The sequence below is a fragment of the Entelurus aequoreus genome, linkage group LG25 (assembly GCF_033978785.1).
Source record: "Entelurus aequoreus isolate RoL-2023_Sb linkage group LG25, RoL_Eaeq_v1.1, whole genome shotgun sequence".
In the NCBI taxonomy this organism is placed as follows: Eukaryota; Metazoa; Chordata; class Actinopteri; order Syngnathiformes; family Syngnathidae; genus Entelurus; species Entelurus aequoreus.
In genome coordinates this window covers 21,038,381-21,057,258 of record NC_084755.1, presented here as the reverse complement: position 1 = coordinate 21,057,258, position 18,878 = coordinate 21,038,381, and the positions used below count along the sequence as shown (strand labels likewise).

The following is an 18,878-nucleotide window of genomic DNA, read 5'->3' as shown; positions in this document are numbered from 1 at the left end:
ACACGATTGCGCACAAGCTAGCATCTGCGGTCCCTTCCAAGGTTTCTCATTGTATCCCAATGGGTTGAGTTTTTTCTTGCCCTGATGTGGGATCCGAGCCGAGGATGTCGTTGTGGCTTGTGCAGCCCTTTGAGACATTCATGATTTAGGGCTATATAAATAAACCTTGATTGATTGATTAATTGATATGTTATACATATCTTAATTGAAAAACATTGCAGTCTAAAACACCACATGTGTCAATATAAACGAGTATCAAGTAATTGCACAACTTATTCGATTCCGATTCTTAAGTGACGATTTGATTCAAATCGATTCATGATTCAAAACGACTCTCTCAAAATAATTTTTGGTGTAAAAATTACAATAGAACCTTTTTAAAACAGGATATAGATTACTAAAACTCCTCTTGGCTGCTGATGTGTGACATACATGCAGGGAGTAAGTGTGCAGATGTCCTTAAAAACATATATCTTTAAAATAGATTTTTAAGAAAAACATTTTTCAAACTTGTCTTCTTTTTAAATCAGTTTTTGAAAATTGTGAATCGATTTAAGAATCTGAATATATATGAAACACGAATTTGATGTGAATTGATTTTTTGAGCAACCCTATTGCATCTTACGTAGGTACAAAATCTCCAAGGCAGAAGTGTTAGAAAGTATCCAGTGACAAACGCGTCTGCATCATTCAACTTTTTACTGCATTATGACCTTTAACCTAATTAATCATTGTGGCCACCTGATTAAACTTTTCGTTTTATTACACACTACAAAATATTAAAACTGTGTTATTGGTGCTGATATGTTATTGGCCAATACTCAGGGCTCCAATATTGGAATAGTATCGGAAGTGGAAAAAGTTCCACCCCTATTATAAACATCAATATTTTTACTTTTTCTCATTACATTACAGCTGTTTGCTTATTAATATCACCTTTTAATGCTTTTTTTTTTTTAGCATTATTGTTTTTAGACTGTGCTGCGAGCCATTAGAAAATAATCTGCAGGCCGCAGTTATTTTTAGATGTTATTTTTACACCCATGGTCTAAAACAATGGAATATATCCTGGGTTAACAGGCTGACTATTTAAACATAGGTGAATGTAAACAAAAGCATACACATGGCATGCTTGCTATATGTCATACAACAAACATTTTTAAACATGTGCATCTAATACATATTTTAAAGTGTGATGAGAGAAAGACTATTCTGTAATCATCAATCACTTTTTAATATCGCTTGTTTTAATTAAGGTCCAAAATAAGATTGAGCTTATTCTTGCCGACTTTGGCCTCCCTAAGAGTGAGCTTTTAAAATATTAAAAGTCTTGTATTGTCAATAATAAAAACAATGTTTAAATAAATAAATCACACAGCACGAAGATGTTTTATTTTCAATGTAATTTCTTTTTAATATAATCTTATTTACACTGTATTTTTCATAAATGTTTTAGTACATAGTAAGTTTCAATACTCTTGCATCCATTACACAGTGAACTCAGAACCTAAAAAAAAAGCAGATTGAAATGATACTGCTTAACAGTCGTCAATCCAACGTAAAGCCCATTGTTTTTTTCCATGTCTCACTCACAGGAGTTTTGTTTCGTTTTCATTCACTTTCATGGAGGACCAATTACTGTAAAGAGCGTTTTGTTCATTCATGGCTGCCTTGAGGTTAATGATAACAGGACAAAGGGGAACCATTCAGGCTATGGAGAAAATAAATCGATGGACAGAGAAACACTGGGGTTGCCAAAAACGGAACATTAGTGAAGTTTAAATTGAAACATGACCAAAAAGGCTTAAGATTTTATTATACACGTCACGTAAAAATTCCTGAAGCTGATGACTCTTCCTTTGCATTACCTCCGCTCATGTAGAAAAATAACCACCACCTCTCCATGGAGAGACTTTTTAAAATCAGGGCTTTCAAGGTTGATCCCTTTCACCTTAATTAACATAACATGTCAGGCATTCAATACACAAATACTTCACATACACTCACAAGAATATCTGCATTATTTTGTTTTTAAAGTCAAGAATTGAATCAAAAACCACTTTGTGGATTACTTGAATTGGAAGTGAGTTGACCTATCAACTCTGGGGGAGGGGATGAATAGATTAGTGTGAGCTCTTTGCAGAGCATATAGCAGCTTGGTCAGTAATCACTTAGTAATAAATAAAACATCAGAGTGGATCAGAGTGGTCGCAGGTACAAAAACGGAAGAGACAAAAAGTAATCAAAGAGAGGCTCATTTGATCGTTTTTCTTTTCTTTTTTTACAGCGTGACCGTGCCACGCTCACCCGCTCTCACATGCACACGAACATAGACGCATTCGGAATACACGACAGTGGTCAAAAGTGAACGTAAGGAGTACACACGAGTCAATCAGTCAGGATGTCGCGCAACGTTGTTCTCCATCCAGACATCATTGCACCGTTGTCTGTTTGCAGGCTCATACAGTATGTTTGCTGTAGACATTCTGAGGAGTTGACATCATCGCTTGTTTAAAACCAAAAGATAAAAATGCTTCTTCAAAACATTTGAAAAATTTTTCTTTAAATACTTTTTTTTTCCATTTGACTTCCTTGCTGTGCTTCCTCTTTGTAGCTCCCGACGGTTTAGGCGGCGACGTGCAGTCTGTGTTCTTGTCGTGCTTGGCCGCCCTCCATACTCTGTGCATACTCCATGTTCTGTGCATGAATGTGTGGGTACGTTTTTTTTTTTAAGTCAAAAGAGTTGAATGCAAGTGCAAGCACAAGTGTGGACTGTATGTTTGTTAGTTTTTGCTCATGGGGGTCTTTTTCACTCCACGGCAAAGCCGCAGGTCTCCTCCACAGCCGTCAGCAGTTTCTCATAAAGCTTCTCGTAAGACTCGTAGGGGGGGATGTCTATTCTGTTAAAACTAAAAACAAGGGGAAAAATGGTTAGCCATACCAAGCTGGAACCCTTCAATAAATGAAGAATGCGTGTTTACCATGTGTGTGCCTTGGGTAGGTTGTCAGTGTTGGCGTCTATCAAATGAATGGTGAAGAGCCTTGGTCCTGCAGAACCTGTAGAGCCTTACACACATACATTCTAGTTATCACTGCTCTACTCTGCTACACACAACAACATTCAAAGTATTTTCAGGAGTACTTACTGCATTGCGCTTTCAGAATATAGTATCAGGACATACCGTATTTTCCAGACTGTAAGGCGCACTTAAGACCTTTTCATTTTCTCAAAACTCGACAGTGCGCCTAATGTACGGAATACTTTTGGTTTTGCTTACTGACCTCAAAGCTATTTTATTTGGTACATGGTTAAATGATAAGTGTGACCAGTAGATGGCAGTCACACATAAGAGATACGTGTAGACTGCAATATGATGGCAGTCACACATAAGAGATACATGTAGACTGCAATATGATGGCAGTCACACATAAGAAATATGTATAGACTGCAATATGACAAGTAAATAACACCAACATTTTATATGTTCCATTGAAAATATAGAACATTACACACAGCACTCAAAAATCTATCAAAATGTTTTAGTACGACTTTGGTAAGATATGAAGCCGCACCGCTCGATGGATTGTACTGTGCTTCAACATACGAGTATTATTATGGTGTGTGTATAAGGTAAGACATTAATAGGCGTTTTGTTTTGCAATATTATGCAAAAGAAACTTTTCCAACCTTCTGGTACCTGCTGATCTGTATTTAGAATCTGCATAACTCCTGAAAATTAGCGCCCATATAGTCCGTAGTCAATAAGCTTCTTCTTTTTCTCTATCTTCTTGTTATGGGACATTCATCCTCCGCTGTTGCCATTTCTAATATTAAGTAGTGTAAAGTTCTTACTTAAATCTGTCAGTAAACTCGTCATGAAAGCGCTAAAACAAAACGGTGTAGTGAGTTTACATTATTCACCCAAGGAACTTTAGTTATTAAGAGTTCCAGTTGGACGTTTTTGCACGGGACACATTTCCGGCATTGTTATTGCACTAGTGAGCCACGGATGAGGAGATGATGCACCGGTATTGATTTAAGTAAAGTCTAAATGTCTTTAAAAGAGTTAGCGCCATCTTTTGACACTTCTTCCACTCCCGTGCTTGCACGCTACAACGCTACAACAAAGATGACGGAGAAAAGACGCTGCCGAAGGTGAGCCATGTAAATAAGACCGCCCACAAAACGGCTGAAGCGACTGTCAGAAAGCGGCTTGAAAATGATCTGTAAAACATAATCTATGCAACATTTTGACCAAAGAACCACCATTACATGTTATGTGGACCACAAGGAAGGGTTTTCAATTTTAAAAAAAATAAAATAATATGAGATGTTTATGCGCCCTATAATCCGGTGCGCCTCTATGAAAATAGACCTGACTAGACCCGCTCATCGGCAGTGCACTTTATAATCTGGTGCGCCCTATGGTCCGGAAAATACGGTAAGTAGCGATTAAAAACATTTGCAATTAATTATGATCTCTAATTAGATATCTTTTTTATTTCACCTAAATACACTAGTGCCTCAATTGTTTGAGATAAGAGCTGTCTTTCAGTTAATTGTTATGCTTTAAGTTACAAGCATCCCCGCCATTAGTTGGCATAGAAAATGTCACAGTGAACCCCGTAAGATCTGTTCAGAACATTTGGTCTTACTCCCTAGCATTAGTTTATAGCTAGAGATGGACATAACTTTGTTTTCCAACCATGGCAAGGAAGAAGGTGGTTGTGAAGGACAGTGCCGAGAAGAAGAAATGGATGATAGTCATTGAATAAAAGAAAGAAATCATCAAAACCATGACTGAACTTAGCAATGCAATTCAAGCATATCACTGCTACTCCGCACCATACTGAAACAGAATAAGTCTAATGTCAAGATTAGTAAAATATCGACACGGTGTATTTTTATGGATATTTTTATTCATAAAAATATCGAAAAGTTGCTGATGGTGCTTTTGATGGAAAAGCAGCTGGAAGGGGAGGTTAGAAGTCCACTCTCTAAGGTAAATTCTGCACATTATTATTATTACATTATTTCATAAAACTACAGTTGTTGTTTGTAGTACATTCTATTGTTTTCTTTTCTTTTTGGGCATGTTACATGTTAAAATTGTGTTCCTATAAAAATGTTCCTGGATCACATTGGGGTCTTTTTTTTAGGTTAATTTAAATGACACAAGCAAGTAATAACCTGTGATTAATCATGCTTAATCCAAAGTCCAAAATGTGATTATTCTGATTTATAAAAATAATCATTTGACAGCACTAGTATATAATGCTTTCCTTGTTTTTTGTGATATCATCACAGAAGGATACTAGTGACAGCAAAGAGAGAAAATGTCATAACCATAGAATCACAAATCAAACTCACTGCAGCACAAATGCTCTCACTGCTTGGTACTATATGAGCAATAGTAGTTGTCTTTTATTAGACATAGTTTAACTTCTCTTTTTAGGCTTCCTATACAGTACTTCACTTTTTCCACAGTTTGTTATATTACAGCCCTACTCCCAAAATTGAATACTTTTTTTTTGTTAAGTTAAGTTAAAGTACCAATGATTGTCACACACACACTAGGTGTGGTGAAATTTGTCCTCTGCATTTGACCCTTCCGCTTGTTCACCCCCTGGGAGGTGAGGGGAGCAGTAGGCAGCAGCAGTGGCTGCACCCGGGAATTATTTTTGGTGATTTAAACCCAAATTCCAACCCTTGATGCTGAGTGCCAAGCAGGGAGGTAATGGGTCCCATTTTTATAGTCTTTGGTATGACTCGGCCGGGGTTTGAACTCACAACCTACCGATCTCAAAGCGGGACACTCTAACCACTAGGCCACTGAATAGGTCAACATTTTTTATTTGCAAATTTATTAAAAGTAAAAAACTAAAAATATCATACATACAGAAGTATTCACAGTCTTTGCTCAATACTTTGTTGATGCACCTTTGGCAGCAATTACAGCGTCAAGTCTTTTTGAATATGGTGCACAGGCTTGGCACGCCTATCGTTGGGCAGTTTTGCCCATTCCTCTTTGCAGCACCTCTCAATCTTCTTCAGGTTGGATGAGAAGCATTGGTTTTCATCCAGAATGTTTCTTTACATTGCTGCATTCATCTTTTCCTCTATCCTGACTACTCTCCTAGTTCCTGCCGCTGAAAACCATCCCCACAGCATGATGCTGCCACCACCATACTTCACTGTAGGGATGGTATTGGCCTGGTGATGAGCGGTGCCTGGTTTCCTCCAAACATGATGCCTGGCAGTCAGACCAAAGAGCTCAATCTTTGTCTCATCAGACCAGAGAGTTTAGTTTCTCATGTTCCGAGAGTCTTTTTTATAGAGAAATGTCTTCCGTCTGAACACTCTACCATACAGGCCTGATTGGTGGATTGCTGCAGATATGTGTGTCCTTCTGGAAGGTTCTTCTCTCTCTAGAGGAATGCTGTAGCTCTGACACAGTGACCTTCGGGTTCTTGGTCAACTCCCTGACTAGACTAAGATGAATGCAGCAATGTATAGAGACATCCTAGATGAAAACCAACACTTTCCATCTAATCAGATGGAGCTTGACAGGTGCTGCAAAGAGGAATTGTCAAAGAGGAATGGGTGAAACTGCCCAAAGATAGGCTTGCCAAGCTTGTATCATCGTATTCAAAAAGACTTGAGGCTGTAATTGCTGCCAAAGGTGCATCAACAAAGTAGCAAAAGCTGTGAAATCTATGTACTTGTGATTTGTTTATTATTTTTAGTACAACATTAAAAAACATTTTTTTACGTTGTCATTATGGGGTATTGTCTGTATAATTTTGAGAACAAAAATGAATTTATTCCATTTTGGAAATAAGGCTGTACCATAACAAAATGTCGAAAAAGTGAAGCACTGTGTATACTTTATGGATGATTTGTATAACAGTTAAGGCTGAAATGTGCTCCTGTGTCGCCTGCGTGACTGACGCCGGCTGGCTCCTCCCCCTGTGGCGAACCTTTGCGTGCACCTCCAAAAAAATTTAGCTTTGCACAGCGGCGACGCAGATCGCAGAGCCGTCACTGGTTGGCTTTAATATTTCCGCGTTTTCCTTTCCCCCGTCTACTGCCTCGACTCTTTCAGGGGTCGCACAGACTTCCTTCGTGAAAGTCTTTTCTCCGGTTTTGGAGCAAAATAAACTATAACAGATGTTTCAAAATGATTACTAACAGCTCTAACAGCAATGTGAATGTCACTTGAGTCGCCATTGTTTACTACTGCACACACAGGATGTGTGTAGCTTGTTGTAATAGCTCACTCGGGAAAAAACTGCCCTCTAGTGTTTGGGAAGAGAATTGCAAGTCATGCATCAGCCCCAGCGGAAGTAAGTATAAACAAATGAAGAAGCTGTCATGACAAAAAAAGCACATTTCAGCCTTCAAATTGTTACTTGAAACATCATCTTTCCAGCTAATAAAAGGTTTTATGATGAAAGTATTTTGAACCTATTACAAAACTGTTCCCATTACATGATTTCCAATGGGAAATCAGAACCTATTACCCAGCATCATTTTGAATATCCCACCTTATACTATAGCAGGAGTTCAAGTTCAACACTTATAAAGTTGGGTATCAGGGTATCAAATAAAAAAAAGATGAACCAGTGCATGACCCACCCTGCAGTGCTTTGAAGCCCTGTAATGGTACCCTGGTGGAGCCCGTGACGAACTGCAGCAGGCGTCCTCTCCTCTCCTCGCTGAAGGCCTCCACCGCCTGCCAGAACCACCGCACCACGTTGCTCTCGCTCGTGCAGTGCTTCAGTCGCGTGTTGGTCTTCCAGTCAGCCAGGTCGATCTTGCCCAATCCGCCGATGATCAACTGGATAGTACGCAACACAGGGTGAAGAGAGAAAAGCATAGGTCAAAATAAATATAGATGAGGAAGTGGGGGACCTTGCCAAAAACAAAAAATACCTCTAGCTCTTTATGGTCGAAAGGCTTGAGGAGATGCTGGGGGATCAGCTCACTGTATCCCTTCTGGAGAGCCAAAAACTGGGCTTCAATTCCACGCATAAACCTCCAGTTCACATAAAGCCTAAGGAGAATAACAAACTTTAATACACACAGCTCTTTATACTCAGCCTCATGATCGACACGTGTCCCACTTTCATTACCTCACGTATTCCTTCTTGTTCTCCTCAGTCACAGGGATGTTTCGGCCATTAGGCTTGAGTTCATGCTGTAGGAACTTCCCGAAAGCGTTGTGCTCCACGCAGAATGTGTGGTCTAGGACTGAAGTGATGTCGTTCTCTCTACGCACAGAAACATGCACACATGATAACAATTAGCAACACTGAAGTCAGGGAATACTTTCATTTATTTCCCTCAAATTCTACACTCAACAGCCCATAATGCAACAAAAAAACCTTATTTTGAAATGTTTGCAACATAATATAAAATAAATTACATGTACATAAGAACAATCTAAAACAGCACATTTGTCAATACAAACAAGTATCAAATAATTATAGTCGCATTTTAGAGATGAGAATCTTAGAACAACTCACAATTCGATTCCAATTATTGGGGTGAGGATTCAATTCAGAATCGATTCTCGCAAATTGATTATTTGGCATAAAAATGATAAGACTTTTTCAAAGCAGGTTAGCGGTTACAAATGCTCCTCTTGGCTGCTGATACATACGCACAGTAAGCACAGATACAGGTATGGTCAAAAAACGTATATCTAAAAATGGATTCTTTAACAAAAATATGTATAAAAAATGTTAACGATTCCTTTAAGAATCAATTTTTTATTCAAACCTATTTTCGCAATATATTGTTTGGTTTAAAATTGACAAAACTTTTTCTAAACAGGTTACACTGAAAAATGTGTTAAAAAACAACAACCTTTTTTTAAATGTATAATTTGTTTGTTTTTATCGATGTTTGAAAATGATGAATGAATCCAGGATCGGATTGCACTAGTTGTGATTCAGATGTGGATCGACCAATAACATATTACTTGTACATGCAAAGTCTCCAAGGCAGAAGCGTATTAAAAAGTATTCAGTAACACACGTGTCCGCATCATTCAACTTACTGCATCATTTAATTTAATGAATTATTGTGGCCACCAGGTGTCGCAAAATAAAATTACCACTCCACTTTAACTTAAAGACAGCATAAGTTCAATTTCGAGGGTTATTAATAATGATTAAAGTTTAGTAATTTTCATACCTACCATTGTTTTTTGTTTAAATAATTTTATTTGATCAGACTTTTTCTAACATTCCACACTACAGAAATAATAAAAGTCTGCAATATTGGTGCTAAGGCTGGGCGATATGGCATTTTATTATTATCTCGATATTTTTAGGCCATGTCACGATACACGATATATATCTCGATATTTTGCCCTAGCCTTGAATTAACACTTGATGCATATAATCACACCAGTATGATGATTCTATGTGTCTACATTAAAACATTCTTGTTCATACTGCATTAATATATGCTCATTTTAAACTTTCATGCAGAGAGGGAAATCACAACTAAGTCAATTTACCAAAACTGTATTTATTAAACAGTTATTAAGCAGTGGCACAAACATTCATGTAATTTCAAACAGAAAGTGCAAGGTTGTCAGAGACATTTTAAAACAAGCTATTAGTGCACTTTTGTGCATGATGTCATTAAAAGATGACTTATCAAAACAACACTAAATTAAAGTGCACTTTTTGTACAGAGCGCCACTGCAATAGTTTAAAACAAATAAAGTGCACTTTTGTGCATGATGTCACACAAGATATTTCAATAACTGTCAAATACAAATTAGCTGCATAATAGGAAATCAAATAGTGTATGTCCTTCGCTATGTGGTAGGTTACTGCGGACGTTATCTCCTTCTGTTCTTGACTATTTTTTTCATACGTGTTGATCTGGAAATTGTTGCTTGGGCATTTTGTTGGTGTGGCACCAGTTGGAGATGGAGTTTCAAGCACTCTTCATTCTCTAGCGGGTGACTTTTCAAATGATGCTACACATTAGCAGTGGTGCTACTTTTTGTAGCAACGCTTTTGCCGCATACTTGACATATTACTGTTGTTTGTTCAACATCTTCCCGCTTGAAGCCAAACCACCGCCAGACGATGGACCCCGTGCTGTTTTTCTTGGGAATTAATTCTTCCTTCATTTTTTACCAGATACGCACCTACTTTCTCTCGTATTACCACTCGCACCACTCCGTTAGAATCACAGCTAACGTTAACCATTCCGCTACCTCTCTGCTCCGCGAGGGCGTATGACGTTGCATGCGCAACAGTATGTGACGTATGTAAGTAGGTGCGCTTGTTTTATCTCTCAGTGAGAAGGAGAAACAAGAAAGAGTGAGGAACGCATGTAGTGTAATGCCCGCAGCTAAAAGCAACTGCGTGAACGTATACTCGAATATCACGATATAGTCATTTTCTATATCACACAACACAGACAAACCCGCGATATATCGAGTATATTCAATATATCGCCCAGTCCTAATTGGTGCTGATATCAGCCAATACTCAAGGCTCCGATAACTATTATTAGTGTCAATATTTAAACTTTTTCATATACCAAATTCTAAACTCGACAGCCCATAATGAAACACAAAAAACTTTATTTTGAAATGTTAGAAACTGTTTTAAAAATACAAATCTAAGAAGCCACATGTACATTGGTATTCACAAACATTCCTCAACATTTTGTTGCTAATTTTCAAATATTAAAAACCATTTTTTAAAGAAATCAATTTTTCCATTAAGGCTGTAACATAAAGAAGTGAAACACTGTGTGTACTTTCTGTATACATTTACATTTTAAATACAGCGCCTTGCAAACGTATTAACCCCCTTGGCTTTTTACCTATTTTGGTACATTACCACCTGTAATTAAAATGTGTTTTATTGTATGTAATGGATCTGCACAAAATAACCTAAGTTGGTGAAATTAAATGAGAAAAATATATTTAAAAAATAATTTAATAAAATGAAAAAATTAAAATTGGCATGTGCATATGTATTCACCCCCTTTGCTATGAAGCCCCTTAAAATGTTCTTGTGCAATATCTTACCTTCAGAAGTCACATAATTACAGTTGGGTATAGCAGTCCTTCTCAAATAATGGGTGGGCCCCCCTGGGGGGGCATGGTGCGATGCCAGGGGGGGCGCGTATGACCTCGGGGAACATGTTTTTTTTTTGCCGTACCACTGTAACCATGGTAGGTGACGAGAAAAGACTTGTGTGTTGTTTCCTTTAATGTTAATAAGCTTCCAATGTTATACAAAGGTATAGTTATAACGATTTTATATACAAATTATACTATTTATAGTCTCTCTAGGGGGGGCGTATCAGAAAATATTTAAAAATCACTGGGTTATAGGAAACATCTACAAAGAATGGAGTGTGTGCATGAGACCACAAAAAAGTGAAGTGAATTATATTTATATACCTCTTTGCTCGAGAGACTCAAAGCACTTTACATAGCGAAATCCATTACCTACATCTTTGAGCTACATTTAAACCAGTGTGGGTGGAAGGGGGAGCAAGTGGGTAAAGTGTCTTGCCCAAGGACACAACGGCAGTGACTAGGACGGCGGAAGCGGAGATCGTACCTGGAACCTTCAAGTTGCTGGCACGGCTGTTTTACCAACCGAGCCACGGTGCCCCAATAATCCGTACACTCTACAGAGCTTTTTTTCTGGCTACTCTTCCATAAAGCCCAGGACCCTCATGTAACAAGAGAGGCGTGGCTTTTTTACTAAAAATGGACGTATTATCAAATCCAGAAAACGGTGTACGCAAGTAAAAATTCCAAATGTATTAAAGTGTTCGCACGCACAAATCGAAGCACATTTCTTTGTTACATCGTAATCAACTTGAAATCGACCGGAGACGTGTGCGTGGCTTGGCACATCCAGACCACGCCCCCTTACAAATACGCAAATCATATTGAAAGTGACTGAGAACTGCATGCGCTGACCAATGAGGACTCAGTAAGAGGTGCTTGTTTCTCCTGCTACAGAAAACAGCACAGGGAAGAAAAAAAAGAATTGGTCGAGTCAAAACAGATGAGTGTTGAAAAGGTAATCACTGCAACTGACCCTTCCTTTCCTGCAACTGTGATTCCCCCGAAATAAATACAATGTGTGTAACTTAAAACAAAAAGTGTTCACACAGTATGCCTGGTCCGAGCGAGATTAGTTTTGTGAAAATTATTTTTAATTTAAACATGCCAGCGCTATAAAAAGAGTTACGAAAGACTTTGACTCTTGTTTGATTACTCAATGTATTATTACAATACAGGAGAGGACTGTCGCAGCAGTTATGTGACAGTCAGCCCCAGCCCTCCACATGTCCTCGCTGTCTCGTGTGCCGCCACCCGCTTCTGCTCGCTGGAGTCACAGGAAGACATTGTGGCAAAATGATCGCAAATATAAATTAATAGACGTCCTCACAAATATGAACACGAAACATTAAACAGGGGGGGTGTTGTTCATATGTTTCAGATGTGCACACCCATCAGTCTGAGGAGTAAAAGTTGGCACTTTTTTACGTAAACTGTTACCCTGCATCACTTATGTGTGTCACTAAAGTATCCACAGCCTGTAGAAATGTGCATACAGGCTGCCGTGAGGCAGCGCACATTTCCACATCAATGTCAGTCTAGATACATCTCATCTTTGATGTGAAAAAGGGCATAGGGCAGGTTTTTGTGCGTACGCAAGCTTGTTACATGAGAGCCTAGTTCAATGGTGTGTACGGCTTATTGTGGTCCTATGCACAGACACTCCAGTCTTTGCTGTGGAACTCTGCAGCTCCTTAAGGGTTACCTTCGGTCTCTCTGTTGCCTTTCTGATTAATGCCCTCCTTGCCCGGTCTGTGAGTTTTGGTCAAGAAGGATGGTTGTGGTCTCTCATGCTCTTTCCATTTGACGAATATGGATTTGATGATGCTCCGGGCATCATCAAAAATGTGTATATTTCTTTATAACCCAACCCTAACTAATTATGTGACTTCTGGAGTTAATAGACTGAACCAGAACATTTTAAGGGGCTTCATAGAAAAGGGGGTTAATACATATGCACATGCCAATTTTCTGTTGTTTATTTTCTTAAAATATTGTTTTTACTGTATATATATTTTTCTCCGGGCAGCACGATGGAACAGGGGTTAATGCTTGTGCCTCACAATAAGAAGGTCCTGGGTTCAATCCCTGTGTGGAGTTTGCATGTTCTCCCCGTGCCTGCGTGGGTTCCCTCTATCTATCTGTCTATCTGTGTTTGTTGGCCCTGCGATGAGCTGGCGACTTGCAGCTGGGACAGACTCCAACAGACCCGCGACTCCGAAATGACAAGCGGTAGAAAATGAATGGATGAATATAAACTGCTCAAAAAAATTAAAGGAACAGATTTTTATCAGGGTATGGCATGAATTCAATTGCACTTTTCTGATAAGGTTTTGGTCAGGTACGTGGCAGAGGGGGTTGTTAATCAGTTTCAGCTGCATTGGTGTTGATGGAAGTAACAACAGGTGCACTAGAGGGGCAACAACGAGATGGCACCCAAAACAGGACTGGTTTTGCAGGTGGAGGCCATTTCAAGTTCCTCCCTCTTGATCTTTTTTAACTTTTTTTCCACAAGTGTTGGCTTTAGCTAGAGTCATTATCACGACTGGGAGCATGATGCGATTTCTTAACCCTCCTGAAGTTACGCAGATGGTCCTCCAGGATGGCACATCCATGCGTGCTGTTGCAAGAAGATTTGATGTGTCTCCCAGTACTATCTCCAGGGCATGGAGGAGATTCCAGGAGACAGGCAATTACTCTAGGAGAGCTGGACAGGGCCGTAGACGGTCCTCATCCCATCAGCAGGACCGATATCTGCTGCTTTGTGCAAGGAGGAACAGGTTGAACACTGCCCGAGCCCTACAGAATGACCTCCAGCAGGCTACTGGTGTGAATGTCTCTGCCCAAACAGTCAGAAACAGACTTCACGAGGGTGGCCTCAGGGCACGACGTCCTGTAGTGTGCCCTGTGCTCACTGCTCAGAACCGTGGAGCTCCATTGGCATTTGCCATAGAACACCAGAATTGGCAAGTCCGCCACTGGTGCCCTGTGCTTTTCACAGATGAGAGCAGGTTTACCCTGAGCACCTGTGATAGACGTGAAAGGGTCTGGAGAAGCCAAGGAGAGCGCTATGCTGCCTGCAACATCATTCAGCATGACCCGTTCGGTGGTGGGTCAGTGATGGTCCGGGGAGGCATTTCCATGGAGGGACGAACAGACCTCTACAGGCTAGAGAACGGCAGTCTGACTGCCATTAGGTATCGGGATGAAATCCTTGCACCCATGGTCAAACCTTGCACCCATTAGGTATCGGGATGAAATCCTTGCACCCATGGCAGACATACTGCTGGTGCAGTAGGTCCTGGGTTCTTCCTTGTCCACGACAATGCCCGGCCTCATGTGGCAAGAGTATGCAGACAGTATCTGGAGGATGAAGGAATTGACACAATTGAATGGCCCTCACGATCACCTGATCTAAACCCGATAGAACACCTCTGGGACATAATGTTTCGGCCATCAGACGCCGCCAGGTTGCTCCTCAAGACTTTACAGGAGCTCACTGATGCCCTTAGACAGATCTGGGAGGACATCCCACAAGACATCATCCGTCGTCTCATTAGGAGCATGCCGCGACGTTGTCAAGCATGCATACAAGCACGTGGGGCCACACAAGATATTGAAAATAATTTTGAGTTGCAGAAATTGAATTTAGGCAAAATGGACGAGCCTGCCACATCATTTTTTCACTTTCTTTTTTGGGGTGTCTATATACTGAGCCCTCTGTAGGCTGAAAACTTTTATTTCCATCAAAAGATGTGGCATCCTTTTGTTCCTGAGACATTAAACTGTCCATATCAGTATAGATAGCCGACTTTTTTTTTTCACCATTGAAATCTGATGTGTTTTCAAAGTGTTCCTTTAATTTTTTTGAACAGTGTATTTTTCCTCATTTCACTTCAGCAACTTAGGTTATTTTGTGCAGATCCCTCAAATAAAATCTAGAGTAAAACATTTAAATTATAGGTTGTAATATAACAATATATGTTAAAAGCCAAGTGAGTGAATACTTTTGCAAGGCGAATACTTTTGCAAGGTGATTTTACTCACAATATCCAGACAAGACTCTTGTGCAGCTCTGGATCGGTGGTCTCCAGGTCATTGAGCTGAATGGGTTTGCCGAGCAGCTGTTTGTAGAAGGGCAGCGTGAAGCTCCCATTGATGTAGTGGCCATGAAAAACTGCCAGCCCCATTACACGGCCCACAAAGTGGAAATATGATAGGTGATCCTGAAACATGGGCCAACGCATATACAATATACTTGAGTTTTAAATACATTTGCCATTGCAAGGTCAACTATGAAAAGTTTTATGTGTGTCTGACTACTCACAGGGTTAATGGAAGAGTCAGGGTTGATCTGTAGCGTGTAGATATTGTCTGTGGAGTACTGGAACAGGCCGTAATAAGGGTTCAACATTTCATGACACAGCAGATACAGCCACTCCCTACAGAGAACAACCACAATGTTAATAGAAACCCTATAGGAAAAGCACACAAAAATCATGCAAGTCCTAATGATTTGTTTCTATAATAGAACCACCATTTATGAACCCTGATTGTACAAACTTTTTGATTTACGAACCACAGGCCGAATAAAAATATTATTTGTTGTACATACCTCAATGTACCATTGTTTCACTCATTCTTTGTGTGCCTCGAAGCGCAGCCATTTTGTGCCCAACAGCACTATTCGGAGCGGGCTAATCGCTCTCCGTGCTACTTGTCAGCTCAGTAGTGCTGTTGTTATGCTAGGTTCACACCAACGGCGCTTTAAAGCGGCATGCAAAGCGGCGTTAAAGCGTAACAAAGCCTGATTAAAGAGTGCGGGTCCTAATGGATCGTGGGAAAGCTTGTAGTGAAGCAGACATGCGGCAAGTTCGCCAAATTTTTTTAAACGGTTTAAAAAAATTCTGCGCTCTGTCAAGAATGGAATAAAGCGCCGAGAGCGTATCAAAGTGTGACAAAGCCTGACAAAGCTCAGCAAAGCTTGACTCAAAGCGTAGGAAAGCTTAACAGATCTTGGTTCAAAGCGCAATAGGAAGTGACTGTGATATTGACTAGTGACATTGAAACTTTATGTAAAACCAACACAGGATTACAAATCCATTCTCTTTTGCATCATTGCCTTTTTTATACGATGATCATTGCTTCTGTACTTCTGCTGTTTGATGTTGCAGTTTGACATTACTGTCTATAATTTTTCTGTATGAAAATGTTAATAATAAGAAATAAAAGAAATGAAGATATAAAACATAACGAAAAAAAAAAGAGAAATTGAAAAAATAAATGAATATAAAAAAATAAAAGAAATGCCTTTTTTTATTGTCAACTAGCATAAGAAATGAAAGATAGATATTTATTAAGATGACAAAGAAATAAAAGAAATGAAGATATAAAACATAATATAATGGAAAAAAAAGAGAAATTGAAAAAATAAATGAATATAAAAAATAAAAGAAATGCCTTTTTTTATTGTCAACTAGCATAAGAAATGAAAGATAGATATTTATTAAGATGACAAAGAAATAAAAGAAATGAAGATATAAAACATAATATAACGGAAAAAAAAGAGAAATTGAAAAAATATATGAATATAAAAAATGTGTGGAAAACAGTATACTGAGTTTTTCACATTTTTTTCTTATTTTTGTTGTAACAATGCACAACAGAGCTTGATAATCGTGTCAGAGCCTGATTTAAAGCGTCATGATCGCATCGAAGCATAATAAAGTTCAATAAAGCGTAATAAAACGTATCGAAGCGTGATTTAAAGCGTATCAAAGCGGGATCAAATCGTGAGGAACGGTAACAAAGCGGCAACTAATTCGTATCAGAGCGTATCAGAGCGTATCAAAGCATAACATTACTTCGGAGATCGGGATATTCGTGGAAAAATTGACAAAAATGACGGCGCTTTGCTCGCCGCTTTAAAGCGCGGCAAGCGCCGTTGGTGTGAACCAGGCATAAGTAACTGTGCTCAGTGCTACTTAGTTGACTTTTTTCTCAAATGTTCTTTAGACAACATTATTCTAGTTTTGCAAGCTGTATGTAAGTTCAAGGAAAACAATGGACAATATATTTGTTGAAAAAAAAATGGAGGAATAGAACCCGTATCCACAGCCTTGTATGACACTGCACCTACCCCGCCAACCCCATCACCCTCTCCTTCTCTTCTGCTGCACACCAAAAAGAACAACAAAATAGGTAAAGTAGATTTTTTTATTTTTAATCACCTGGCTGTAAAAGGAGTTTTGTTATTTCACTGTCCCTGTCCTTCACCAGAAGGATAGGAACAGTGTCTGCGTGTCGGCAAGGCTGTATATAAGGAGGACAGTTCAACAAGTTATTCTTGTTGCTTTGGCTTTGTTATTTAATATAAATACTTATTTATTTTAATTTTTTTTTTAATCAAAAACGTTTTTTTGTTGGGGGAAAATATTTAAATAGTTATTAAATCACCCCCTTGTTATGTTTACATACACACGCATATATTTGGATTGTAAGGTATACCGGTACTAATGAATTAAAAACGTTTTTATATTGCCTTTGAAAATTACTGGTACTTTTTTAATGTGGAGGTATTTGGATTTCAAAACTACCGATAAAGGTGGCGCTTTAAACACGGAAGCGCCACGGTGCAAACGCTGCTATAAAACATGCCTCGCCAAAGGTGGCATTAAAGTATTACAATCTTTGTTTCAAACTTATCTAACCATTTAAATAATTATCCACATATGCACAAGGAGTGTAAGGTAATGTAGTTAACCAGCTCCCCTGGTTTGCACATACAGGTACGCAGACTCGCAGACTCGCACACAGCTGGTTGACTTGCCAATTATTAGCGCGGTAAAAACTGCCCATGTAGCGTAAACTAATGCAAGTGAAATTACTTAAATTTTGTTACAAATTCCTACAATTTGTTTTATCTTAAAAAATATGTTTTACATTATACATGTCTTAGCTGTGTAGTTTTATTGTTTTCAGTATTTACTCATAATTGTATTTGTCTTAAAGCACTGACCAAGAGTGGCAAACACAAATCATGAAGCATTTAAAACAATGTCAATAAAGCTTTCTTGTCACAGCCTGTTGCTACAGGTTGTGCTCTATTTTTAGTTTGTGAGTATTCTACCATGTTTAGTGCTTTAGTTACTCTCCCGTGCTTTTATTTTGGTGGCACTTCCTGTTTTATTGGTGCTTTTCCGTAGCTGCTTCACACCTGTCCCCGGAGCACTTTTCCCCGCACCTATTTTCTGTTGGTAATAAGGACTATTTAAGTTGAGCTTTAAACACCATTCTTGGTCGGGACATTGTTGAGTATGTTGATTATTCTGTCCATGTTGAGATCTAGAACAGATGTACTTTGTGGACGCCGTCTGCTCCACATCATTCGTGAGTTCTTTGCTGATGTCCAACATTCCGTTTTTGTTTCCTTTATAGTCGGTCAAGTTTTGTTTTTTTCTGCAAATAGTTTCCCCTATGCTTTTAGAGCAATTTGTAGCTCTCACCTTTTGTTTGTTCAGTTAACTACCTTTTTCACCTGCACGCTGCCTCCTCGACTGTCTGCATTAAAATCACAACAACCTGCGCCGTCTTACACAACGCGCCGCATTTTATTTTAATGGCAGACTATATGTACTGAGTAAAATAGTTCTTTGAGTGCAATTAGAAAAGCCCAGTGTTTAATGCATTTTTGTTTGAATTTTAATCTTCTAAAATTGTTCTTTGAGTGTAATAAGAAACATACAGTCGCGATCA

General features: G+C 39.0%; 1 protein-coding gene across 2 annotated transcripts in view; it reads right to left on the bottom strand.

Annotated features, from left to right (window-relative positions):
- Positions 1-2,519: 2,519 nt before the first annotated feature.
- Positions 2,520-18,878, bottom strand: part of smurf1 (SMAD specific E3 ubiquitin protein ligase 1) — a 52,698-nt gene continuing 36,339 nt past the window's right edge. Inside the window, exons 12-18 of one of the 2 annotated variants that reach the window (XM_062037042.1) lie at positions 15,451-15,565; positions 15,171-15,349; positions 8,137-8,274; positions 7,937-8,057; positions 7,640-7,841; positions 2,982-3,066; positions 2,520-2,909 (exon numbers count right to left, since the gene is read on the bottom strand). In XM_062037042.1, the coding sequence (XP_061893026.1) occupies positions 2,810-2,909; positions 2,982-3,066; positions 7,640-7,841; positions 7,937-8,057; positions 8,137-8,274; positions 15,171-15,349; positions 15,451-15,565 (940 nt within the window). In that variant the 3' untranslated portion in view covers positions 2,520-2,809. The remainder of the gene's footprint in view (positions 2,910-2,981; positions 3,067-7,639; positions 7,842-7,936; positions 8,058-8,136; positions 8,275-15,170; positions 15,350-15,450; positions 15,566-18,878) is intronic. The other variant, XM_062037043.1, reaches the window with a different exon arrangement.